Below are 27,141 nucleotides of genomic sequence, written 5' to 3' on the forward strand. Positions count from 1 at the left end.
ACCAGCTACTTGAAGCTCATTCCAGAGAAAAAGGTCAGTACAGGAAACAGAAGACTACTGCCTTTCCTTTTGGCAAGGATTTTATTATTTGGATAGAAAAGAGAAAGGCTTTGCCATACAGTGCAATGGGGAGGGGGAGATATTGAACAGAGCCCTTAACTACCCATAACGAGGTGGTTAAAAACTTTCCCTTCAAAACCAAAGTAAGTAAAAGCCATGCTTAACTTGAGGAAAGTTGTTATAGGCTGTGCCCTACCAGAGGGGAAATCTATCCCAGGACCAGAGTTGGATACTTGGGCTTCCATCAGAGAAACAGTGTGACGCTGTAGGAAGGACTGAGTGCTCACATTGTCTTTTCCACTCACATGGCTTACAGTATGTGTGTCGATCAGCATCAGCCAAACAGGGCAGCAAAGCTGGCTCTGTGTGTGAGCCCCGAGTGCAGGGGAGAGATGTCTGTGTCCAACAAGTGTAAGAGGCAACTATGGGAAATGTCAGTATTCACAGGAAAATCATCTCCAAGCGAAGATGCTGCAGGCCTGAATGGTTGCTGTATCGGGCATGGCCATAAGAGGGAAGTGTGTGCTCAGGCATTAGGTGCTTTCTCTGGGCTGGAGCAACCCCAGCTGTGTTGGCTGTGGGCTCTGCAAGCAGCATGGACTCTGCCTGGGTCCCACCTCTTCTCAGGACTAAAAGCAGGAGTAGTCCCTCTAGAGGCACCTGAGCTCAGCCACAGCCAGGTGTGCAGGTAGTGGGGATGGGGATGAGGTGAGAGGGAAGCAAGAGTGGGAAAGCAAATTGTCACTTTCTGGAGATAGGGGAGACTGAGATATGCAACCCTGATGTGCTTTTAGGAGGGGTAGGGGACCTCGAGAGAAAGAGCTGAAGTCAACAGGGTGGGCTTGAAAGGTTTACAAAGAGGAACATGGATCCAAGAGGATATGGACAGGCATCCCTGCTAGATCTCTAAAGGAGACATTTTGCCTGAAGCATTTCTAATAGCATTTTGTAGGCCACATGCATAGAGCATGCAAGCTATATAGCAGTAACAAGTGGGCCTTGCCTTGTTAAAACTCACCACAGCACAAGGTAGAAAAGGACACTTGCACCATGCAGTATGGGAACTTGAGGCTTCACCAAGTCTATGCCTGCTGGCTTCCATGGGTCCTGTTAGCTGGAACTGTCATTTTTGAATGGCTGAGGAGTTTCAACTTGCCACCTGGCTGAGGGCAGATCTGTGCCCACCCTAGTAACTACCCAAGCTCTAATCATACCAGCACCTTCTGGAAATGCTGAGGGAACCTGTAGTGACAGTGGTAGACTGGGAGAGGTCCTTAGGCTGTTTCTGGTGGTGTAAGTGGGAGCTGAGCTTCATCTTTTGACATGGGATGATACTTAGCTGTTGTGTAGCAGAGGAGTGAGGGACTCTGCTCATGCCTTCTATCAACCATGCTCCTGGTATGCTACAAAATCAATCACTACTGTTCTGGACTCTGTTTCCCTGCTATCACTGAGGGACTGAGCACTCCTGCAGGGACCCACAGGGTACTTTGAGGAGAAACTGAATTGACATTGATTTCCTATAGTTTCCTGCCAAGAAATGTGAGCAGCAGGGTCCAGTCAGGAGCACCAAATGACCTGACCACCAGCTTCCCATGAGTTGGCTCTGCAGAGAGGCACCCAGGCTTCTCAAAGATATTTTTTTCCTCAGAGGCAGAAACAGAGGAAAATGAATGAGACAGAGCTGAATTTATTCCTTATTCATGCCACAGTATGAAAACAAAATGCATCTAAGAATAAACTGTACAAGAGCTGTAGGCAGGTGTGGTGGCAAGGCTGGGGAGACAGGGTAGATGTGTCTTTTGGTGGCTGGCTGAGCATGTGTTGATCTTGTGCTCCCAAAGCATCTTATGCCTGTGCAGCAGAGGGAACTATAGTTGTAGCAGCAGGGACTGTAAGCCTGGCTGGTTATCTAGAGGCATAGGTGATATTAGTGGGAGAGAGCTGAAGGAATGTGTATTGCTCAGCACATACATGTTGGGCATCATCTATGGGCAATGGTGTTGCCCAGCAGGGAATGTGCTCTGTGTGTGTGGGCCATGGGAAGGGGTTGCTGTACAGGAATGGCTGCATATAACCACAGGAGGTTACTTTGCAGTTCAATGAGGCGAAGAATTGCCATGGCGACCACGCTCCTCTCCCTGATAGATGCCAGGCTTCAAGGCAATAATATCTGTGTGTTGCTCTAATAGCCCCAAACGCCTTCTCCCTCTTTTGAGAATGGGTGAGGACCATGCTGCCCTGTCTCCAGGCTGGGAGAGTGGTATCCAGTGGGATATAGAGTGGTTTCTGCACACTCCATCTTTCACTAGAAGGGGGCTGCCATCTGGGTACCTCCTACACTGGTGGCTGCTGCAGTGCAAAGACAGAAGGGCTGTGGTTTGAATTATTATGACACAGTACAGTTCTTGCACTATACGTCCACTTAGTGTGCTCAGGACCAGCAAAGTCTGAGCCAGTTGCCAGTCCTTAGGTACGAACTGCTTGTGTGCAGAGGGCTGTGTGTTGGAAGACCTTGCACCTGCTGCAAGAGAGGTGTTCTAGGGAGCATTACTGTGAACAATCCCAACCCTAGAGCTGGTGAGCTTGGAACTCACCAGCAGTACATACTGCAAGACTCCAAGGACAGACAGAAGGCAAATGTGCACCAGAACATAAAGTCTTCTTGCACCTGGTGTATTCACACTTGCTGTTAGAGCCCACATGGAATATGTTCTCTGTTCTTACTCAGTATCAGGTCATGCCCTGTGCTTCTTCTGGTCATGCCCATGCCCTTCTGGCAGAGAAAGTACAGCTGCATCTCTCAGGTTCCACAGGAGCTAAGGTGTGTTCCTCAGAGACCTCTGTCTTTCATCTTCAGTGACCTTATTCTGTTCTTTCATCAACTCTGTAGTGCTCAGGGGTCTGTGAAGCCATATCAATTGTATCTCTCCTGTGTTCTCAGTTACAGGTTTGGGGAGATGGTTGTTTTGTGATCTGTGGGGAAAACTGGGAGGAGGAAAGGCTTTAAGGCCTAAAAATGTTTAGAAATGCTTGGTTTGGGGAGGAACACTGATGCATCCTGTACAGACTCATAAGCAAAAGCCAGAAAGAACAAACCAAATAGATGGTCATGCTGGTCCTGTAGGCTGAAGGTCCAGAGAGGTGCTGTAGACCAGCAGGTAGGTCATCATGTCACTTCTGCTGCACTGGAACATTGTAGACATGCAGAACACAGCTCGAGGCAAAGGTCCAGTGTTTCTCCTCACCAGTGTACCCATTGCAACATCTTCCCTTGTGTACTCATCTTTTCTCTTGAAGGATTTTTTTGTTTAAATCACAGAAAAGCATTCTAGACACTGACAAACAAGTATTGTCATCTTGCAGAGGGCTAGCAAAAGAACAAATAGCTGCACTTCAGTGGAGGTGAAGCAATCTCTCCACTCAGCATGGACTTGCTAATTTGCATGGTCATGAGGTCTCACTGGAAAGATATTTTTAAATGAAAAAGCAAGGAAATGATGCAAAATAGATTTGAGTATATTCCAGGAGATAGTTAAATTTTTCATAGTGAAAACCAGTAATAGATCAGGCTGTGTGCTATGAACTTCTCATCACAAAAATATTTCACATGAGGCTTCTTCTGTCTATTCTGGGCTGAGCACTGACCTTGCATATTAGATCTTAATTAAGCATGTATATGACTAATGTTTCTCTCTCTTCTACTTTGCTGCTGCAGAAAATAATATTCACAGAATCAAACACAGAGTACCTGCACAGTCACTCTCCAGATGGGACCCATGGTTTCTCAGTAGGTTCTGTGTCACATGAAAAAAACAGCATTTCTTGTGTGAAATTCAGAGAAAGGAAGTGTTAAATGTCTGTGAAGCCAGGGATTGCAGCCTTCAGCATTGAGTCCCTCTGCTGTTCCCAAACAGTGTGCAGTGATGCTTGCAGCTACAGAGAGGGTTGAGTAGGCCACAGGGATCAGAAAGAACATGCCATATCTTTACTTCTTTATGCTTGCTCATCGGGGATCCTTCTTTCCTCTAGTTGTTTCCTTATCATTTTGACCTAGGAGAAGGGACAAAGCACTAGTGAATTTGACAGTGGTAGTAATAAGACTATATAAGACTTGCTTTTGTGCTTAAGACTCCTGTGCAAGCCAGGAGATGTCTGCAGACTGGTTCCACTTTCAGATCAGGTAAATGCTGAACCATCAAAACAGCGTGCCAAACTCACATCTCTCCTGGATAATTACAGTGTTGGGTCAGGAAGGGTTTGGAGATGATCATATCCCTACACTCATAATTGACAGGTCAGGTCTGGGGACTACAGACCAGTGAGCCTCACCTTTGTGCCTGGGAAGATCACAGAGCAGATCCTCCTAGAAGATATGCTAAAGCACACACTATGTCAGGAGCAAAAGAGCTGCCAGTTTGTCACCAGCATTGTCATGAGGATTTGATGGAGCAATGTCATTGTGCAGAAGACAGGTCTACAAAGTGGAACAAAAGCCTTGCTTTAAAAGGACCTGAGGCTTACTTGTGTGCAGCATTCATCAGGGTTTAGAATGGCTGCAGATTATTTGCAGTAGTGTGACTAAAATCTTCCTGACCTGTCATAGACACCTGACAATCAGCACTTCTGCAAAGTCAGGTTTCATCACAGCAATGAGAACAAGCTGACAAACTCAAAACCAGTCATCACAAGATTGGTGCAGTTCTCTGACAGTCTTTCCAGGTGCTGGTTATATTTGACAAAAGGTCAGGCTAACATCTGACTCTAATCTTAGAGGAATGCAGTCTGAAAAGCCAAGGGGGAAAAGGCCAGTGAAAATGAAAGTGTGCTGACTGCAGTGGCAGAAAGCGGTACCTAAGCTATCTCAGCCACTGGAACAAGGTAAGACAATGCCAAATCAGTTCTGTCTGTTCTAGAAATTATGGGACATGCTACTCCACACCTGGTAGTGAGAGTGTGTTAGATTTTGGTGCTTGTTCCATATTCAGTGTATGTTTGTTCCTATTTCTCTGTGTGCCTAGGCTGTGAGCAGTGATTGACACTTTTTCTTTGTCCTTGGAAGAAACTACTTCCAAACATTTTTTTGTTACCACTTCTGCTAAAAATGTCTTGATGCTCCACTCAGGTTTACTTTTTTCAGCTCCATTCCATGATTCTTAATTCCACAATCTCAAAATTTGTCTAAGAAGCCATCCCATTATGAACCAGCGAGTCTTTCCAAAATTTAAATTCTGTCTGGAAACAAAGCTAACTCCAAAGCTTCAACAACACCTCTACCTGGACTGATTGTTTTAAGCAAGAACAGTGCTTTGAAAGATGAGTCTCCTTTCTAGGCTGTGTGCTCTCCTTTGGCTCCTCCATCATTTAAAAATCAATATCTGTCTCTGATCACACCCCCTCCTCGCCAGACTCTGCTCTTTGCTACCTCAATTTGGTTTTAATTTGCCACAGCAAAATTGCAGTCATTTTTCCCCCATCCTAATTAAGAAACCTATCTGTTAAGGAGAAAGAAAACAAAAACAAAACCTTCTTATCTAAGCTCTTAGCACAGAAGAGAGAAGGAATGATTGGTGAGATGATCACCTCTAGAAAGCCAAGGCCTTTATTGATTCTTCTGGCCTTCCTCAGTAAATACAGAATGAGTTTTAAATTCACTTAGAAGGAAGCTAAAAGTTAGTGTAAAGTACTGATTTCCCAACATCAGAGAAGAAAGAGGCTGTATGTCTTCTAGGCTGACTCACTTTTTTTTCTCTATACATAGTTCAATAAGAATATTTGGAGAGTGGTTCATTGTGCCTCATAGGTTCATAGAATCATTTAGGTTGGAAAATACCTCTAAGATTATCGAGTCCAAGCATAAACCTAACACCTAACCCTAAGCCTTGGCTGTGGTGGACATGTCCCTAAGCACCACTTCTACACATAAGTGTGAATGCCACCTCCCATACCTCTATTTCAGTTTCCCCACATTTTGGTATAAATTGGCCTTGCTTCTCACCTTCTGGGGGGGTATTGGTGCTGACCTACCTTTTGGAAGAGCTTTGAGATCATGAAACAGATTAGGAAAGCTGTGTTGTGGGCAGGTGGCAGCAGCATTGAGCACTTGAATTAGGGAAAAAAGCATTGAGTGATGGTGAAGGAGGGCACAACCTCAGTGCTAAGATGTGTGATTACAGGCACAAAAAGGTGAGGCCCACATAGAGAAGCTCAGGGGAGAGCCCACTACACATGGAGATTTTGTGGAAGAGGACATTCAGCAGCCCTATAGGAAAAGGTCAGAGACAGAATAGTCCCTACTGACTTGGCAAAAAACAAGATGGGAATTGTCTGCACAAGCCTAAAGCTTTTGCTGTGCAGGGGAATAAACATCTCTATTCTGCAGAGAGGGAAAGCTACTACAAGCTTTTTCAGACTTTATCCCCTCCCTCCTTCATCCGTGATGTAGTGGAAGTGTTACCTCCCATAATGCTTATCTGAATACAAGCCCTACCTTCCAATAAAAACCAGGTCTGGCTCCTTGCTGTACTCCAGAGACTTATTTGCCGCCTTGGAGAGATAAGCATTTAGCTGATTAAGTTCAGTCTCTGTGCATGGACTAAGAGGGGTCATAAAATAGCAGGAACCAGATGGGGATCATGCCTGCTGGACTAAAACTACTCTGATATTCCAGATTTTTCCTCTCTTCACTGGGACCTCAAGAGCAGAACCCTTCAGAGCAGGACCTGCTATAAAAGTCCAGACAAGCTTGCATTAAGAGCAAGGAAGTAGCCTTTTGAGACTGACCTCCTAAAGGAATAAGGCATATGTTCTCATGGTTTGTGCATGTGTTAAGCTCAGTGTGTCCTCACATTCCTGCCCAGTAACTTTGAAACCTGTTGGTCTATTTCAATTAGACTTGATAGATTTCACAGCTAATTAAATAGCAGGTAGTAGGCAGCCTGTTAGAGGAGAGGGACCCTATAAGTATCCTGATTCAGGAAAAGGGTGGGCTGCGCATGTATTAAACTCTGGGGAGATCACATGGAAAAAAATTACTTTTAAATACTCAGCTGGAAGAAAAGTTTCAGTGAGACCTGAATTTTTCAGGAACATAAATCCACAGGGAACCATGGTACATTCATTCTGCACCTCACAAAACTACTATTTTTCTTTTATTGTATGTAGATGGGAGGAAAAAATATTTAATTTAGGAAACACTGTAAAAAAATCCCACAGCACAGGATCCAGTAGATCTAGTATCTAGCAGATTTAGGAACTAGGATACTCAGTAGGATGGTCAATTTGTTGTTGGCATCCTGGTTGTAACAGAAACCAGCACTAGCAGAGAAGAGCAGTGCAGCACCTGAAATCAGAAAAGGTTCTGAAAAGGGCTGAGTGAGGAAAGTCAGGGGCCCAGGGTTATCTGTGGGGAAATATTGTGGGTCCCAGGGTCCTTCCATGAGGCTCAGAAGAGACTAAAGGGGGATGGCTCTAACTGTAGACTTCAATTATTTCTAAGAGAGTTACAAAGACAGTGGAAGCAAACTCTTGGCAGCAACAGATGGTCAGAAAAATGCAGAGGGAATGGATACAAGTTGTATTTTGGGTAACTCAGCCAGGACATAAGGCAAAATTTCTTAGTAAGGTGAGTATGGCAGCACTGGGTGCAAATTACTGAAAGAAATGGTAGAGTCTCCATCATGGAAGGTTTCTAAGTCTCCTGTGGGCAACAGCACTATTCCTAGTGGTAGGTTGGACTAGACACCTCCAGGGGTCCCCTCAACCACTATTTCTGTGGTCCTTTGACAACTGATACCAGATGATGATGCAAGGAAACAGCTTGTATGAGCAAAGCTGTCACTTACACGGTGGCAACTTTTATGTCACCTAAATTTTACCAGAGGACACATGAACATAGTCATTGTTGATTCCTTGTATAGAAAAAAATGGGTTTATTAAGGTATTTGTGATTATTATTTGCTGAATATAAATAGTGGAACTTATTTTGTACTGTGCTAAACTTGCGTCAGTCACATCTTGTACCTCTTGTACCAGATCTATAGAATTATAATACACAATATTTTCAACCAACTTTGGTTATTAGGATTTACAGAGACATCAGCAGACTGGATGACAGTCACTGGTTTTCTCTAAGTCTCTTCTTGCATAGAGATTATAAAAAAAAAAAAGGCCCTTTTTATATGGGTCTTTTGAAGCCTCCAGCAACTTATTTTTCTGGATCGTTAATGTGTTTCTGTTAACTTTTTGAGGTAATGTGTTCAGACTCAGGCAAATTTTACGATTTCATCAGAACTAAAGTATGCTTAGAGCACACTGAATTATAGCTCAATTAATTTTGCATTCTAATTAAGTGGAAGACAGTCTTGTCACTGACAAGTCTCTTTTCTGTGCTAAATCTATCCTGTTTCAGGTGTGATGCAGAGAATGAGAATAACTTATATAAACAGATGAAAACAGATCTGAGCTCTTGTCTGCACTGCATAAGATACTAGCCAGCTTCAGCCTGGATCTGTAGCCATGGCAGTGCAATACTGTGCCACTGTCTGGGTAGTCCCTACCTACCAGCTTCTTTCCTGAGCCACTCACTGCTCTCTGCCTACTAGCTCAGCAGAGGAGCACACAGCATAAATAGAGGGGCTTAGGTGCACCTTACTACAATCTGTAGAAATATCTGCTGAGGAACAGTGAGGAAAAAAGGTCAACAAGCTCTCAAAGAAGGGAAAAATAGCTAAGATCAGAATCATTCCAGCAGCAGGCACAGCTTTAGGGATTGCCTTGCCCATAAGTTACTGCCTGGTGGGCATGCAGAGTAGATCTTGTCTCAAGCACTAGCCAGCAGTCCAGTTTGTAACACTGAACTTGTCTTGCACAGTACTCTGAAGAGGTCTGAAAATTTTAAGTTTGTACCAGCAGTTTCCTTGTCTGCTTCCAGTGTCCTCTGATTCTGACTTAACTGGAGATTTTATTTTCCCTTATTCTTGGTTATAATAAAAAAGCAGTAATTGTTTAAACTCTGTTGAGCAGCCAGCCTTAGCTATAGATCATACAAAGAATGTGATGTGTACATGTGATAAACAATGTGCTTCAATTCCAGGTGGCTTCGAAATAAACACATGATTATCTTCCTGTAATCCACTTATTACATAAATTTTCTTGCAGAATTGGTCCAATGTCCTCTTCTTCCCCCCCCTTCCCTCAGAGGAATTAAAAACTACAGAGATTATCTCAGCATGCACCTATAGGAACACAAGCAATTATTTGTAGTACCTATAGATAAAAAAATTTGATCAGTGCTATGAAAAAATCCTGTTATGTCATCACAAACCTAAGCAAATATGGTGCAATGTCAGAGTGTGAAAGCTGTGTGGAGTATATGTGTGGTTCCTGAGTATATCACTGGATGCAGCCCTACTACCTGCCTTCTTTCCAGGACCGCTACTGCCTCTTTGAAATTCTGGAAGCACAGTTTACAGAGCCCACAGAAGTCCTGTGGTTTGCTCATTTGTACTCCACTCTGCTGTAGTCACAGAATCAATGATCCTGCTGGGCTGGCAGTTCAGGAAATTCTTTCTTCTTATTATTGTGTCTCTTTGTACATGGATGCCTTTTTTATTTTCTGGGTCATTTCCCGCATGCCCATTTCTGGGTCATGGACTTTTCTTTTTCTAGGTGTCTGATACAGAATGAGATCAGAGCTGTCTCTCTCACACTGGCATTAGGTAACAAGCTTGACTGCAAGTCAGTAACTCAGCAAATTCTCGACTCAGTCACATCTAAACATAAGGCTTCAATGGACTGGATACTTCTCACAAACAAATGCCATTAGTAGTTTCCAGCATTTACTACAATTTTAAACTGCAGAGGATAAACAGTATGGTTTCTTGTCCTCAAGTCACAGGAACAACTGAACCCTGGAATAAATGATTGCTTGTCGTATGTTAGATATTTGTAGGGAACAGAAGACATAAGGAATGAGAACCATGGACTTAAGACCTCAGCCTGTGACATGAAGAAACCAGCTCCAATTCACCACCACCTGGTTCCATGACTCTGCCTTCTCTCATCTTCAGAGATGAGTTGGATGACTTTTGCTCCCTGCTCAAGAGTGAAGAACACACAGTCTGTCTTCTCACTGTCAGGAAAACAGATATTCCTCTCCCCTTCCCCACCTTCAGGTGCCACTAAGAGAACTTCACTGTTTTCTGAGCCTGACTCAGTCAGCTTTCCTTTCTGGTCATGTTGTAAACCTCTCTGCATAATACATTCACTGTCCTAGGGCTGAGCTGTAAATACACCAGGCCTAGGATACAGAAAGGACACACGTCTAACATAGAATAAGATACTGAAACCCACATCTGATTATTTTAGACTTTAAATTACTGGAGCTCTTTGCAGTATTTTATAAGGAATTAATAGCACACGAACACACATTCACCTGCTATGAAATAAGAAGACCAGACACTTTACCCATGAGGAAAGAACTGCCACATATGTACTAAATTGGACTTTGATACTGCAGGCAACACCTCTCTGCAACTGCCCAGCAAACCCTGAGCTGCCCATAAGCAGAGAAGCCCTGCAGACATACACAGGGCTCCTCTGCCAGAGCTGGCAGATGGCAGAGGCAGTAGATCCAAAAGAAGCCTGGAGGGAACTACACAAGGGATGCAGCAGCATTAACAATACGCTGAAATAACTAACAGGGAGAAAAAGGAAGAAAATAGCCCAAAACTGATAAGAGATCTTTAATTTAAAAACTAACTAAGTTTATTCATTGGGAAAGTGCAACAAAATACCCCAGGGATAGTGCATTCCACTCCAGCAATTAAAATTGCATTAAAAAGCAGATAGGAAAGTCTGAGTCTTAAAAAGAACTGGCACAAAAGCTGGTGCTTTTCTTTGTTTCAATATATTTATCTTCGGGTGACAGAGATAGTCACTGATTAATTTTTTAGGTACTTAATTTACAACTTCATTGCTTCTATTTGCAAGTCATTCTGTTCCTTAAAGATGCTAGCTTGGGACTGGGAACCATAATCCACAGGCACTCAAGGGGGGGGCAGTTTTGAAAGAATAGAGACGTTGGGCTCAGTCACATACTTTCTGTTGGGAGGAGATCCAGCTGGGAGCTACTAGATATTCTAAGTAGATATTGCCCCCAGTTGTTTCTCTCTAAAATCTGAGATATGAAAAAATGTCCAGTACCACTCATAAAAGCAGATTCTGCTGCAGCTGAGAGGGTGCAAGAGGAAAAAGGAGAGCACAGGACTACAGCACGCTTATAGCAGGTGTCGTTTGAGGGAGCTGCCAGTTTCTGACCACTGAACCAATTTTTGTTGTAGAGGTAATTCTCTTCAAAATGCTGCAGGTAAGTCTCATAGCAGCCTATCCTCATTTATATTTGCTACTGCACTTCAGCTGAGCTTTACAAGCCAAACAAGATTCTTTAATGCATAGCAAATATGTATCTTTTGCTGATGCTGCCTGCCTAATGATTTCAAAATACTTAAAGAGCATCACTCACAAAGCTTAAACTAAGCTTAACCAAGTGCTTAAACCATACAGATATTTTAAAGGGAACAGAGTAAACATCTGCAACAAAATGGCAATAGAGTTCATCTCCTGAGTCTCAGTCCTGAACTTAACCCTTCTTTTCATTTTAAATTCTTTTTCTCCCTCCACCTATTTCTTACAGCAAGCAGGACTACATTTATTCTGCACAAGTTTATTATCCCAATACAGACAAGTGACTTGCAGTATTACATTAGTCCTAATTCCATATGGAGGTTGCCTGTCCCGTCCATGCCAGCACAATCTCCTGGTCTCAGCTGACTGTATTTGGTTTATGTCTCTTGCCTCTGCTGTTCTCCTCATGGTGACTGTCTTCAGAGGGTGCTTGGCCCTTTCCATTTGTGTCAGAATCCTCTGGAAATTTCTGACCCTCAGCCAACACCTGCCGAATAGTCATATTAATGCGGGAAGACTGCAGGTACTTGGCACACACCTGCCAGTCCTCATCAGAGCTGTGTTCAATGACTGAGCCAACAGGAAGGTCTGAAGGAAGTGCTTGGTCGAGGCAGGAAGGCACGGCTGTCCCCTCAGGGTTGGGGAGCACGCGAGGGACAGCGTGGTACAGCAGGCGGCTCAAGCCAGACATCACCATGATATCTCCACTGTGCATGAACATCGCCGTTGGGGCCTCCTCCCGCTTACGGCCCCCAAGCAAAAATATTGAGGATTGCCCAAAACTAGAGATGGTATAAGGATGGAGAGAGAAGAGAAAACAAATTCAGGTAGAGAACAACTATCTGTACAATAAGAAAATATCAGTAGCTAAATCCCTTTATAAAAACTCCATGCAATCATGAAAACCAGATGGGCTCCTAGTAACAACTTTACAATTAGAAAATGAAAAACAGACTAAGAGGCCTGGTTCAAGATAGGCACTGTGTGAGCAGTTGTCCTGCCAGTGTGAAGCTCTGCTGAGTTATTTCATCCTTGCCTGTTAGTACCAATTGACACTCTGCTGCTTTAGAGCAGAACAGTGCTCTGTGCAAAGAGTTCTTCCACTCCAGGTGCTACATCCATGCTATTCAAGCAGTCCTCAAAGAAAAACCTAAGTCCTTGAACTACAGTCTTCTGCTATTCAAATCTTCAGAGAGTGAAGATTATATACCCAATTAGCAAAGTACATCATACTGGCTTCCTATAATCATATGCAACTCTAGAAAATAGCCACTAACCTTTCCACAACGCTCAAGTGCTTTCCTTGACTTACCTGAACGATAAAAGGGGCCGAGAATGGTCTAGTTCAGACTCATCCACATGAATTCCCAGAGAAGAGTCAAAATGATAGTAGTTCAAGATCCCTGCTTGGGCTTGGAAACCCCTGAAACCACAGGCTGCAGCCACTTGTTCTGACAGGAATGCAAGGTCTGAGGGGAAAGGAGTGTGGTGATTTGCTGAGTACTTCTGGAAGAAGGAGAGCAAGGGAAAAAAAAAAACAAACAAAGCCACACCCAACACATCAGAGCAGCAAATACAATTGGAAACAAACATTGAACAAGAACTCAAAAGTCTGGCTGAAAGTCACAGAGAAGGACATAAAGTTTGCCTAGAAAATGACTACAACACAGGCACAACTACAGCAAGTTTACCTCTTATCATTAAATTCTTGGCCTATGCTGAGACTGCCAGAGATTCAATTAATCATGGAGTTAATCATTTTATCTAGATGCTAAACTTGAAGTCAGTAAGATTAGTACCAACATCCTGAGGATCTTCTCAGTCACAACCTAAAGCTGCCAACAGAAAGACAGTTCTGTAGCTCATCAAGAGAGCTACAAAACAAGCATCTTTGTCTCTTTTTGAAGAATAAGAAACAGGAGTCGATTGCAAAACTACTTTTTCTCTCTCCCATGAGTGATTCTGAGAGGACTGGAAGAGAATACCCATACTTTTATTAAGGCCATCCAATAAACAGGTTGATCTGGTAAATAAAAGGCTGCAAGCAGATTTGGTTACCTTCAATATACTGATAAGATGCATATCCACTCTGCCAGTCTTTCTCAGCCTCCATCTAACTCAGTCTTACGAAAACAATTTTATTTTCATCAGGAGCCTCAAAACAGCTGTTAGTTGGTAAGACTGGTTCAGAATCATTTAAGTTCAAAATCACAGGAGCAGCCATCTCTTCTTGCTCCTGTTCATCCCTTCAAAGAGGAGTAGTTTCTCAGAAGTATTCTGACCTTAAATAGTTAATAATGCTTTTGTGATCATCCCTTTTGGTACGATAAAAATGCTCACTTACCCTGACATAAGAGGTAAGGTCTAGAGCTGAGTGTATGCTATAACAATAACTCTCAAAGGAAAGAATGCAGCAATGGATTTGTGCTGTTAAATCCTTCACAGTGAACTAATACAGATTAAAATGTTCTAAAAAGCATAGTTTGTTACAGCCTTTCCTCAAGACTGTCTTGTAGAATCATACGTGTTTTATTTGATGATGTCCTCCTCTGTTTGCCATTTTGAGTGCTTACAGCTAACAAAAATGGAGAAGAATTTCATTCCAATACCTTAGTATCCCAGTTATAATGGTAACCAAGGGTCACCCAGCGCAGCTTCTCCAATAAGCTTCTGGGCTCCCGTTTACTGGAACCTTTCCTTCTACAAAGACAAAATGGAAAGAAAGAGAACATGTGTTAATTTCTGAGGGCTCTTCTGGTAGTGCAGCATACAGTAATGAGATTCACTCATCCATATGACAGCCTATTAAAACCAATGCATGCTAAACTTTTATTTTCAGTGCCCATACTGTTTTCCTCTGAAGACCTTGAAAATTTAGTTCATTCAATCTGTGCAAGCTATGGGGCCTGCTGCCAACTGCTGTCAGTTTGAAAGCTGGTGTTTTCAACATGGTACCTAACAGGTTATCAGATGGAGACAACACAATGAACTGGTGCAGATTTAGAAGTCAGAATTAAACATGTACTATTTGAGCACCTGAAACTGAAAGACCAGAATCTGAAGATCTGAAAGCTGCAAATGCAATGAAAAAATATTCTAGGCACTTAATAGAAAATTACAAGAAAGGAAAATTATTTGCCTCACAGTGAAGCATAGCATGCTGCCTAATACTGCAAAGGACAGTTAGTTCTACTACTTGGAACTTTGACAAGAAGTCCTTAGGATGGTCTGACTCAATGTTCAGTAAGAAGCAAGACTGCTCCAGCTATGACCATACACTTGTAACATCAAGAAGTCTAGACTGCAGGTGTCCCCTATCTGCTATGCAGGACAAAGAACTGTTCTTCTTAAGTGACAACCCTAAAGCTCTGATGCCACACACCAATTTACCATTCTTACTTGAAGGTAGCAAAGGCAGGACAAGACTTCAGGGAGGGACTTTTAGTATGGCCTATGGAAATGTTCTTGAAAAGTTACAGAGTATAAGTAAGTAAATTAGTGACAAATAGGAAAAGGAAGGTACACAAATATCTTCTAGTGCACTCATTCCAGTAATTTCAGCTTATTTTCTCAAGCCAAGTCACGTGTTACAGTAAAAAAAAAAAAAAAAAACAACACAAAGAAAAAAATATACTCAGAAGATCCCAATAAACGGTAGCACCAGACAGCTGGCTCTCATTTATAGCCTCTTTAGTTCAGCAGGACATGCTCTCTTTTACAAAACTTCATATTTGTGCTGCCATGGTCAAGTCTCAGTCAAGCATCTGCATTTGATGTGTTTTTCTACCTGGATATGCAGCTTGTTTCTGCCCTTCAACTATACCATACTGATAGCTCCTAAGATAAACCAGGAACAGGAGTAAAAGGCCAGTTTCTTTGCCTTTAGTCTCACTGATTATTGAACGAAAGTAGTCTTTCCAGTTTCTATCTTTGTCGTAGCTAACGGCAACACAGTAACTGCCACGTACATTCTGCTTGGAACAATTTCTGGAGCCTACAAGCAGGTAACACAGCATTCAGAAAAAACAGAGCTCACAACTTGTTCCTGAACATCTTCAATTAATAGATAATGTTCATAATTGAACACTTTTAGCAAATGCCTTTTGAAAGTGCCCTTCTTTCACTACAGTGCTAGAGCGTTTGCACAACAGTGGGAACACCAAAATGCTCTGGAGGTCCTTAGTCCCAGAACTTGGTATTTTGCATGCAATTTCTAAGAAAAAGTCTTAGTGTCATGTATCTGGAAACAGTTGAGTTCCTAGATCTGAGCAGCAGGTGCTCCTAACAAGAAAGCACAGGGAAATTCTGGTATAACTATGTTAGAACAGGACTGAACAGCATGGGGTCTTTGGTCCAAAGCTCCCTTGTTTCTTTATTCACTGGTAAACGATAGCATCTGTAAAACTCTGCTAGCCTTTTCCTTACACACAGGAACATAAATACATACATACATATATATGTATATCCCTTGTAGGGATTCTCTGCCCCCTTTTATGCTTTTAATTGTCCCCAGCACTACAGAAAATACTAAAGCTCCATTTTGTGAGGCAAGCATGGTGTATATATATGTCTAGGAACCGTATCGACTCTTCCTATTTTGTGATTCCTGCATCCTGAAAAAAGCAAATAAGCCATGATCCAAGCACATTTATGCATCTTCCTGATGGCTTTAAAAAGCATTAAAGTTGTGACTCATCTTGGAAATGGACGTCTTTTTAGTTAAGCACTGTTCCTCCCCTCCCTGAAAGACTCTCGCTCCAGATACCAGAGAAGTTGGCTACTTTGATCTGCTGCCCCTGGGTATAAGCACAAATACAGCAGTTTGCTCACTTGAAGACTCAGGCAAGTGCTTAATAAAACTGCCAGTGTTTCTGCCAGCCATCACTCTTCTAAACACTGTTTTCAACTGAACTGGATTCAGCTGCAAATTAACCTCTGTTCTGATCATTCTCTTCATGCAGGAGGTGCTGCTGGGAGAGGCCTGTCAAGCTGGAACAACACCCTGCTTTTTTCAGCTATTGGGCACAATGCACAATCCTTTCAAAGAACAATTTTTCATCCTTGATGGAACACAAAAAAGGCGTCTGAATTTCTGTAACTAATTCTAACTGAGCCTGGAAAACACAAGTGAGGGCATAACTTCTCTCCTAGGAGCAAATAGTTAGATGTCCAAATCTTGATTTTGCCATTCCATGTCTTGTAGATATTAAGAGTATTTTTAAAGAAAACTCTCAGCATGTCAATCTCGCTAAAAAAACTGGGGTGGAAGATGAGCATTGTAGGTAACTTTGGCTGCACCATCACATGAAACAATCGTTAGGGAAAATGAGCAGTGAAATCAATAAAGTAATGATAAACGAGCAGTGAAATCAATAAAGTAATGATAAATACCCAAATAGGTAAAAGTTAGATGCCGTTTACAGTACACAATCTTGTATGTATCTCTACAGGTGACTTTATTCAAGTTCAGGCTTTAAAGACTTTATCTTTTTTTCAAAAACTTGCTACTCGACTTCAAAACTGGGACAAACTCTCCATTAAATTCCAAATCAGGCAGAGGAAAGGCAGCTGCATCAGCCACAGAATTCTGAACCTACAGGAATCTTTCAGAGTGAACAGCATTGCCATTAAAATGGTACATTTGATACATTTAATTCAATCTCATACTGAATTAAGAAAAACCATAGACAAAATCAAAACAAAAGAAATACTTTAGAAAATAAAAACACGGCAACTGGTTGACTTGAGAAATTCAAAGAACTGCAGATAACAGCCTTTCAAATACAGTGTACTGTGTCCAAGAACTGACTGGGAAGAAATGCTAGTATGAGTGGGGAGTTTTGGAAAGGATCCCTTTTGCCTCAGGAAAACTGAGGCCTAGAGGGACTTCATGGTCCCACTTGCAGCTGAGCTTAGCAAGCTTCCAAGCACCATGATATCAGCCAGGGTCACTATTTTATGTTTCACTCATGGCTTTAAAACAACATGCTACTAGAAAATCCCACTGAATATGAAATTAGAGAATTAACAAGGAGATGCAAATGAAGCCATGAAACATCCATCTTTAACCTGGCATGCCTGACACCATCTGTATACTGCCAGCATATACACAATCTTTTTCAGCTTCTCTTCCCTGCTCATTTTTCTTAGACCCTCTTGGAGCTGAGACCTGGCTCTATGAGTTTTGGCCACCAAAGGTGATTGTGGACTTACCTTAGTTGCTCCTTGCTCTGTCCCCACAGGTCAATGGTCTTCTCAGGAGCCATGTGCAGGTCCAGGTTGCAGACGTTGGGTTTCTGGGGGTATAGCTTGAGACACTGTTTCACCCAGTGTCGCTGGCAGCCAGGAAGGAAAGGGTTTGGTATGAAAATAAACCCTGACCACAAAGAAAAAAGGAGGGGATGGACAGAAAGTATGATTAGGCATTTTCCTGGGTTTTTTTCCAAATCTAGAGCAAAGGACATGTGTTGGAGGTAGCGAGAAAACACCTTAGACAAACAACTACTGACTGTGCATGTAAGCTGAAGAAATCTATTATAGTTAAATTAAAACCTACTGCAATTTTTCGGTAAAAACAAATGGTGGCCACAAGGTAGATGGCAGAGAGGGCAGCCAACACTGGTCCAAGTGAAAAATGACAATAAAGAACATATCTGCATAAGGCATATTGATTACAGCAAATAAAGGAGTAAGAAACTGGAAAGTCATTTGCTCTGGAGTAAATTTTATTTTTTTTTAATGATTCAGCATGATTTTTCTCTTAAACCTTGCAGAGTTAAAGTAATTCTGCTCTAGTTTTTCTAGACTTCAGACTAGATTTAGCACTCTCTGAACTCATACTGTCTTCTTATTGCTGCTTCAGTGCCAAGAACTGTAGAAAGCAGTACCCAGGCTGAGCAAGTCTCTGTTAATGTAAAAGGTCCTCTCCTTTGCTTCATGCTTATTTCCAGGTAAGTCTGGTTGTATCCATACGTATTTCAGTATGGTAACACTCAGAAAGAGGGATAAAAGTCCAGTTATATCCCAAACTGCTTGTTGCAAATACTTTTCAGGCATTGTTAATTAATAAAACAAAGTAAACATGTAGCTAATCTTGTGCATTCATTTAGCCAGGCACCTCAACAGCCCAAGAAAGTGGGTTAGCAGCAGGGTAACAGATTGTTTTGGTCTATATCTTAACAGACAAGAGTCCTTGACATAAGATCTGCCATCACCACGAGTGCTAACAGGATTCTTCACTGGAATTTTCTCCCCAGCACCTTGGAGGTGTTTCCTTTCAGTCCAGGGTCAACATATTGATGAATGAGTGTCTGACAGGAAGATGCTATTAGTTTGTATTGTACCTACTCTGAGAATCAAGGCACTCTCTCAAAGGCTGTCAATTCAGTAAGACTCACCAACACAAAATCCATATACAAAGAGATATAGGAGTATAAGAGGAACAAAGAAAAAGGAGGTTTTAAGGTTTTGGCCTACTGTGTCTTTTTGAACTTCTCAGTATATTAAGTTAAACAGAGACAAAAATAGATGAAAAAGGAAGAAGCAAGGCTAGGAGTCGGTCTCAGTAGGATAAAAACTTGCCTTGTGGCCTTATGAAAGTGGTAATAAAAACACAAAAAGAGCTTCCTGCCAGCATCTCTCACAGACTCAAGATTAAAGTAACTGGTTCGAAAAAAAGTCTTCAGTGTATTAATAACATACAGTCGTTCATTTCACTCCATTCCCTGCACTTTCAGGCTATGGCAGCCTTCTGACAGATGTGGTTACAAGAAGTTTCTTTGCCAGAAGCATAAAATTTACTTTCTGTTGGCCTCTGCATAGAACAGAATAACAATACTGCCCTTCCTGTCTACAGCTTTTGATGTGGGGTTCTCAAAGCACTTTACTACATTAATGAAATTACATTCTACTATGCATGTATTATCTCCAGGTATTAATGAAGGAACTGAAGCCTGAAGGGTTAGTTACAAGCCGAGATGAGAACAAGAATCCAGATTTTATGGCTTTTATATCAGAAGCTTAGAAGGCACTCATGTCTCTCCAAACCTTTCATTGACCTAGGTTTCTCCTAAGAAACCAGATTAGTTTAGATTTACAAAAGCACTAACAACTAAAAAGTGGGTTACTGCTATGCTTCTTGTGTCAAGAAAGGCAGAAACTGAATTTCTAGCAGTTGCAGAGCTTTACTATAAAATTCTACACAAACACTCAAGATTAATAGTGCTAGAAATCAGTGCCTCACCACACATAGGAGGGAGAAGAGTAAGAAATAAGAAATATATTCTGTAGCAATCTCTCTGAAGTGACTAAAGAACACCACAGACAAGCCTGTGACAACACAATTGAACCTCTTGGCCTTGAAAGAGTTGGTGTAAGTGGGAAAGGCAAAAGAAGAATTCTTTGGGGATCTGTACACTAAAGGAAACAGCCTTAAGGAAGCAAATGCAGTTCTCTTACTGCAGCAAAATCTTGCTACATAGTAGGAATTAATTTGCACCTAAAGAAAGTGGCCTCCAGCCTCAGTCAAAAGAAAGATAACACACGCAGAAGTCCAACAAGAAAAACCTCTCACAAAACAAATGTGCGTCAGTTATAAAGACCCAAAGACAGCATCGGCCACATCTCACAGAACTCAGGTCAACACAATGGAAGTTCATCCAGCTTCTTTAGTCTTACATTTCATTGCTGTGGGAACAAAACCAATGACTTCCCTTCCATTTGCCCACAGACAAACAAGAAATTCACACTTCATTTAGAGGGCTATTGGGGCAGTTGGTTAAACATCTCGTAGTGCTTTAAGATGTCCAGATAAAGGGTAGGTGGAAAAGGATAAAATATTATTGTTTTCAAATCCATACATGACTTGATTCTAAACAGGACAGAGAATTTGTCAATGTATTTACATTTCATTTTAGTGAAAGGTTTCCTTTCCCAAAGCAGAAGAAAAATGCAACTAAGTGGAACACTTGTGATTCCCCACACCCCCTATGTAATTACTAGGAAAGGTGTTTAGACAGACAGTAAATGACAAGCAGATCAAGTGAGTGCAGCTATAATACTACAAGTAAGTGGAACAAAAAGTGTGTAGAGGCAAGAGGCTTAAGCCTTTCTCCTGAAGTTATTCAATTCCCGGTGTATTAAACATGCCAGATGGATAGCATGGCTGCCTCAGTTTCAGAAATGGCAGGCTGGCTTCATAGCAACCCACACAGAAACTGACCGAGGTCCCAATGTACCAAAAGAAACAGGAGAAAAAACAAAATTAATCAAACAAAAATCCTTGAAATAAGGAGGATCTGGGGAACTACAAGCTCATCAGCCTTATCGAAACCCCTGGTAAGATTACGGAGCAAACTTTCAAGGCAGCCATTTCCAGACACATGGTGGTTGAGAACAGACAGTATGGAAGGCAAATTTTGTCTAACTAGCCTTACTATCTGTTACAGTGAGATATCCAGACAAGGGGGAAGTAGGGGATGCTGTTTACCTTGGCTTTAGAAAGCTTTCCACTCGGCCTCCAGCAGCATCATTGGAGCCAAATTGGATTTTATGAGCAAATTAAAAGGGTGAGCAAAAGGTGGCTGGACCACCAGGCTTAAAGAGTAGTGATTTGATGATTCAAAGTCTAGCCAATGGTTGTTATGAGCTGCATTCCTTGATCCTGGGGCCAAGACCGATAACTACATCTACATTAACAACCCGGATGATGGGACGTTCATCCTCATTTCAGTTACAGATAACACTAAACGGAGGCAGTGGTGGATATGCTAGAGGCTACGGCTGCCACTGAAAGGGACTTTGACAAACCGAAGGAATGGGCTAATGAGAACATCAGGCAGTTCAACAGTGGTAATCCTGCACCTGGGGCAGAATAATCCCATGCAACAGTATGGCCTGAGAACCCAAGAGGAGCTCCAAACCAAAGGGCCAGGGGGCCTTGAGGACCAACTGCATGTGAATCAGGAGCACTCCCGATACAGTGAGGGCTGGTGACACATTTTCCAGTATTGGTGAGCGCTACCTACAGGGAGGAGGGGAGCCAGATTCTTCTCAGAGGTGCACAGCAAGATTATGAGAGGCAACAGTCACAAATTACAGCAAGAGGATTTTTTATTAGATATAATATTAAAATAAAAAAATCACAGGAGTGACCAAACACTGGTACAGGTGCCCAGAGAAGGTGTGTAATCTCTGTCCTTGGAGATTTCCAAAATTCATCCATACAAAGCTCTCAGAGTCCTGATCTAACTTGCAACTTCATCCTGCTTTAAGTAGGGTTTTGGCCTATACCTCTGGAGGCCTCTTCCAACCTAGCCTCTTTCTGTGATTCTACTAGCTGAACTGCAAACCTAAGACACATTTCAATTTCTGAAACAACCTGCATAATGAAATTACTCTGTACATTGAATAGGCCAAGAGTTTCTTATCATTTACTGTACTCGGTGTCCTACACTAACAAGTAAATGCAACACTTCAACACTGGAATTGCTGTATTTCAGCCACTTATCCAATTTGCATGACATACATTGAGGAAAAACAGATTCTACGGAAATAAAATCTCTGCCAAAGGCAACAGGAATCCATTCTCCTGAGCTATGGTCTGGTTGATCTCACTGTGAAACAACCAGCCCTCCTCACCTTCATATATATATCACTGCATCCCACCCTTTAGCTAGATAAGATGGAAGATGCATGAATCCAAAGCAACAAGCTTATATTTAATTTTTCTTGAAATCAGAAGCACCTACCTGGATACCCATTGAGGCCATAGGCTTTCCACTGGCTAACTGGCTGTAATCCTGCTCTGTAGGCATCTTGATCACTGACTGAAGAAATACTGAGCTGTGATCTGAACACCTGGCAAAAGAAAACAAATCTGGTTAAAAAAAAAGTAAGAAACACAAAGCTTGTCCAAAACCAGCACCTATAAGAAAGACTGCTACCACATTCCAAAGTAAGTCTCATGAAAATGCCAACTGCACCACAGAACTACTGCCTGAACAGCCATGACCAGGACAGGGCATTCTGGTAACAGAGCTCAACATAAGAATCAAAGGATACCTACACACTTTTACAATACTTTTACAATACTATAGATGGAGAGAGGTGTCCTCCATTCATGAAAAAAAAAAAACCCAAACACTATGTAACAATGAGAAAAAAATCATCATTATTTATCCATTTCCACAGCACAGCCTCATCATTAAAAAACATTCTGGTAATTATCAATCTTCATTAGAGAGCAACATACCCATAACACTTAACACTTTCAAAGAACATCCCAAGTACAAGTTGCTCATGATCCTATAGGGTACACGCCTATTCTCTTCTGTAGTTCACAGAAGGAGAAGCAGTACAGCAATTATGTACCCAAAGCTGTCTGATGTGAAGGACTGCAGAAACCCTGTCAATTCTGAATACCACACTGCCACTTCTGTTCCCAACAGCACGGTCAACAGCCCAAGGCTTAGCAAAATATATTTTCTTGACACATTCTTTTAAGTTGCAATAACACATGTATTTAAACTGCAATAAGCCAACATTTGCAGAAAAAAACCCCAAACTCATCTACTGTGTTTCCACTCCTTTTTTCCCTTATAACAGGGAATTGTCCTAAGAAAGGCAGGGTAGAGGCAGGTAGGTTTTGTTCCATCTTAGTTCCCCAGTTCAGCTCTCCATGCAGCTGTGGAAAAGTACAGGCTCATAAAAGGAAAGAGATGGCCAGGTACAGTAGGAATAAGCAGGCAGAGAGAAGCAAAACCTTGTCTATGTCAACTTAAAGTATATGTGAAATTAGGGTCTTTGCACACAGACTCTGCAGTGGTGCATGTGTAAACCAGTCTCTCTGCAGGCTGACAACTCTGGTTAACATCTTCTGAGCAACAGGACTAAATTACTTACATAGAATTTCTGAGAAAAATCTAAACTGGTGCTGGGCAGCATCTTCTTGCAATGTGCTCAGTTTTGCCATTTTTTCAGCTCTCTGCCAAAAGCAGCTTTGTGACTGCCACCCCTGAGGAGTTTAGTTCACAGTCCTGTCCACAGAACATCCCCAGTAAGGCTCTTCCTCTAAGACTCTGCCACCTCTCTACCTGCTCAAACTGCTTCCACACCACCTGTTGCCTGGGCTTTTGGAGAACAGGCGGTTTCTATACTGAAGAATTATACATGCTGAATCAGTTAAATAAGCCTGGTAACAGGGCAGATGGGGTATGTCACATTTCACTGAAAAGCTCAATTGCTTGAAGCAGTTTTCCGAGAGAAAAGAAGCAATATTATCTGGGCCAATTTGCCTGGCCTGTAGCTCTCTAAGAGAAAAGCCAGATGTTTTTAAGCTGGGGGAAAGAGTAATAAAAGATGTTTTCTCTATTAAGCTGTCACCTGATCTTACAAGGTAACAGGCACAAAAAGAACAATATTGAGAGGGGACAGATGCTTGGGATGCTTTCAAGTACTTTGAATTTCCCAAAAGAGCCATAATACTGTAATCCTTTATCAAATATAGAATTCCTGCAAGCTCAAGAAAAGCTGAAATGTTAACAACTTCCTTGGTTAATGCTAATGCCTCTAACAGTGTCATACGGGTCAGGCTTTGTGTTTCATTTATAACAGCAAAGTTATAGCCTAAAAATAAAAAATTAAAAAAAAATATTTTAATAGAAGAGTGAAAACAAAAGACTAAGCATTGCAACTATGAAAAATTGACAGCCAAGTTTCATTTTAACTATATTCCCTAATCCTTTTTTGATGCAGGCTCATAAGTAAAAAATCTCTGGTTAACAATACTTCAGCACGTTTCTGTCATCCTTTCACGACAAAATAGAAAACTAGTTTTGAGGATCATTTCTCCATTACTCAAGACATGGTAAACTACTAAACACGATGGCTGCTACTTTCAGCTGTGCTCCTGATGGCGTGCCCCCAACCCACTACATCAGCTGAACTTGCCCTGATGACTAAGCCAAGCGTTTATTACAGGGGAGTGAGAAAGGAGAAGAAACTTAAGCAGTGGGAAGATAGCACAGCAGGGGGAAGCTGATCCCAGATCACTCAGTTGTTTCAGGGCTAAGAAAAGGGCCATTAGGCCCAGGAAACAGTATCAGCTCCGAAAGTGAAACTTGCTTTTTTTCTGTTCACGCATTCCTTTGCTTCTCTCAACGTGTTACACGTGGTTCTATTAGAGGCTTTGGAAACCGCCTACTGCAGTGCAGGGAGCTACTTAAACATAACGGAAGTAAACATGAGCAAAAGTAGTAAATCTGTGCCTAGGCGTCGCGCTGGGCAGCGGCGGCTGGGCGGCCCCCTGTGGCCTCGGGCGGAGTCCCACGGGCCGAGGGGGCCCTGGGGCCCGCGAGGGGAGGGGCCCGGGCCCTTCCCAGCTGCCTCTCTCGAGTCACGCACTGGTTTTTAAACAACACAGGGACCCGTAAGAGGCTCAGCGCTGGAGTGCAGTGTCCTCTAGCCAGAAATGGGGCAGCACTAGGGACTCGGCGTCGAGCAAAGGGAAGCAGCGACACAGCCACAGCCCCGCGCTGAGACACCGCGTAGAGGGCGGGACGCACTCGCAGCCCCTCGCCGCGGGCAGGAGCAACCCGGCGTTACCTGGCCCCCCGGCGCGGAGAAGTCCACCACGCCGCGCAGGTCGGACACGTCGCGCTGCCGGTAGAAGCGAAAGAGCCGGCGAAACGCGTCCTCCCCACCCTCCCGGGTCAATGCTGCCGCCGCCGCCATTTTGGGCCGGCCGAGGCGGGCGATGCTGCCGGGGCGGGGCGGGGCGGGGCGGGGCGGGCGGGGTTCTCCTTCCCGCCCACCGCAGGCCCGACATGGCGGCGGCTGGCGCGGCGCGGGCGTTTGGGCGCCGTTCCCGGCAGCTCTTCGAGATCTTTGTGGCTGAGGTTCCCTGGACAGTGTCGAGCAGTGAGTCTGCCCCCTCATCTCTCCCCTCCTTCCCTGGCCCATCCTTCACCGGTGCCGAAGCTGGTGGGGTCGGGCGGCCCCTCCGCGTGTGCCGGCACAGGCCGGGGGTCGGGCCAGAGCGGCGCGTTGCGCGGAGGCGGCGGGCCGGGGTAACCAGGCGCGTTTCCCCACAGAGGAGCTGAAGGAGTACTTCTCCCAGTTCGGGTCGGTGCAGAGGTGCCAGCTGCCATTCGTGAGTACCTGCGCGTCCTCTGGGCCGCTGTTCATGCCCTCTTAGTGAATCGGGAAAGAGCTGGTGGCTGGGCCTGCGGCTGAAGGCCTGCCCCGGAGCAGCTTCCCCGCTTCCCAGGAGCTGCTCTCTGGGAAGGCCTTATCTTGTACTCTAGTCTGGTTTTCAGTGCTCGCCACCCTTGGCTCCTTCTCCCAGTTGGGTGCCGCCACTTGTCTGCGAGCTGTAGGCCTTATTGAAACTTAATGGTCTCCGTTGGCTTTCAGGGAGTTGTACAAAGCACATCCCTCAGATCCTGTTGATGCTGCCAGTTCTGAATAACGAACCGAAGAGTGGTTTGAGCTTCTCTATCTTGTTATCATTCTTCTGACAGAGAATAAAGTTTTTATGTGCCTGGTCTTACTGGCCAAAATACTGAAGGTGTGGGTATGAACCTACAGTCGTTTCCTGCTGTGGGTTCAGACCCTATCCAGAGTGTGGGGCTAACCATAACCTCTGCAGGGTGCTGCCAAGCCTCTACCGTTTAGGCTGTTTATCTTCTGAGCATGTAGGTCAGGGATCGTACTATCCAGTGCAGTTTCTTAGAGATGAACGGTCAAAAAAAGTTTTCCTTTATGGGTAAGTTGCCGGCCATCACTGAAGTAGAGGTTCTCCTGCCTGCTTGTGTTTCTTCATGTGAAGTAATGGTCTGTTAGATTAAGTTCAGTGTGTAGTGAGCTCCAGTTAGTGAGCTAATGGGTTCACTATCAGTTGAGGACTAATTTGGAAATGGAAAAAGACAGTTTGAAACAGGCTGGCTATTTCCAAACACTTGAAGCTTAGGTGCCTGCCTGCCACACTGTTCCTTAGGCCAGGCTGCATTGCGTTGTTGCAAACCCAGCTCCATCACTGATTGAAGTGACACCCATGTGTATGTTTTGATTCAGCGATTACTTTAGGAGTTTCATTTATGCTTAAAACTGCCAGAGATACAAAAATCTGTCAGCAGCGTAAGACAGCCTAATTTAGACATTGCTGTGATACTGAAACCAGACAGTACCTTGTGGGCAAAAACTTCACTGGTGGTTTGGGAGTGCTGCCAGTCATGCCTGATGATCAGTGGCAGATTGAACCTGAACCTGATTGAACCCTGAATTGAATTCTGCTTTCTTAGTCTCTTAAGCAGCTGCTTTATCTTGCTCAATGCTTTTCAAGTACTGCAGCCACTTAAATGTCAGTTCTGTTGTGACTGGCTTATTAGTAGGTAAATACTGCTGTTTGAAACCACTCTCTGCATTATTACAGGCTTCAACTATAACTTAAAATCTTGAATTTTTTTATTATTGCTAGATTCAAATTGAAAGGGAGGCAGAACAGCCTTTGCTAGGCCCCCACATGCTGTCAATGATAGCAAAAGTCTTAAAGTGTGAAAAAAGCTCCTGAAACAGCAAGTGTGCCAATTTCTCTGATAATTTCTGAATCCTTAAATT

The 27,141-nt window shown here is 43.1% G+C and overlaps 1 protein-coding gene across 2 annotated transcripts; it reads right to left on the minus strand.

Moving 5' to 3' along the window:
* Positions 1–62: 62 nt before the first annotated feature.
* On the minus strand, positions 63–25,583 carry ALKBH1 (alkB homolog 1, histone H2A dioxygenase). Of its 2 annotated transcripts, XM_039389672.1 has the most exons (7): positions 25,129–25,583; positions 22,275–22,383; positions 17,740–17,902; positions 14,136–14,226; positions 12,839–13,032; positions 12,065–12,308; positions 63–4,113 (listed from the first exon to the last, which is right to left on the minus strand). In XM_039389672.1, exons 1-7 carry the CDS (start codon positions 25,483–25,485, stop codon positions 4,057–4,059), a joined length of 1,215 nt encoding a protein of 404 aa, XP_039245606.1. In that variant the 5' UTR covers positions 25,486–25,583; the 3' UTR covers positions 63–4,056. The 2 variants fall into 2 exon arrangements, with proteins under 2 accessions (XP_039245606.1, XP_027575829.2); XM_027720028.2 differs by lacking the exon at positions 63–4,113 and having other exon boundaries at positions 10,791–12,308; positions 25,129–25,477.
* Positions 25,584–27,141: the final 1,558 nt, after the last annotated feature.

Source organism: Pipra filicauda, unplaced genomic scaffold (genome assembly GCF_003945595.2).
Source record: "Pipra filicauda isolate LSUMZ 115617 unplaced genomic scaffold, ASM394559v2 scaffold75_size2874737_pilon, whole genome shotgun sequence".
NCBI classification, from domain to species: Eukaryota; Metazoa; Chordata; class Aves; order Passeriformes; family Pipridae; genus Pipra; species Pipra filicauda.

What these genes read in the sequence shown, in the direction of transcription:
- ALKBH1 (XM_027720028.2), bottom strand. Translation starts at nt 25,461, where the DNA reads ATGAGGGGGCAGACTCACTGCTCGACACTGTCCAGGGAACCTCAGCCA. An exon ending in ATTATAACTGGGATACTAAG is followed by an intron (nt 13,033 to 14,135) that starts GTATTGGAATGA and finishes TCCTTCTTCCAG; the next exon opens with AAGTACTCAGCAAATCACCA. An exon ending in CGGCCCCTTTTATCGTTCAG is followed by an intron (nt 12,309 to 12,838) that starts GTAAGTCAAGGA and finishes TACCATCTCTAG; the next exon opens with TTTTGGGCAATCCTCAATAT.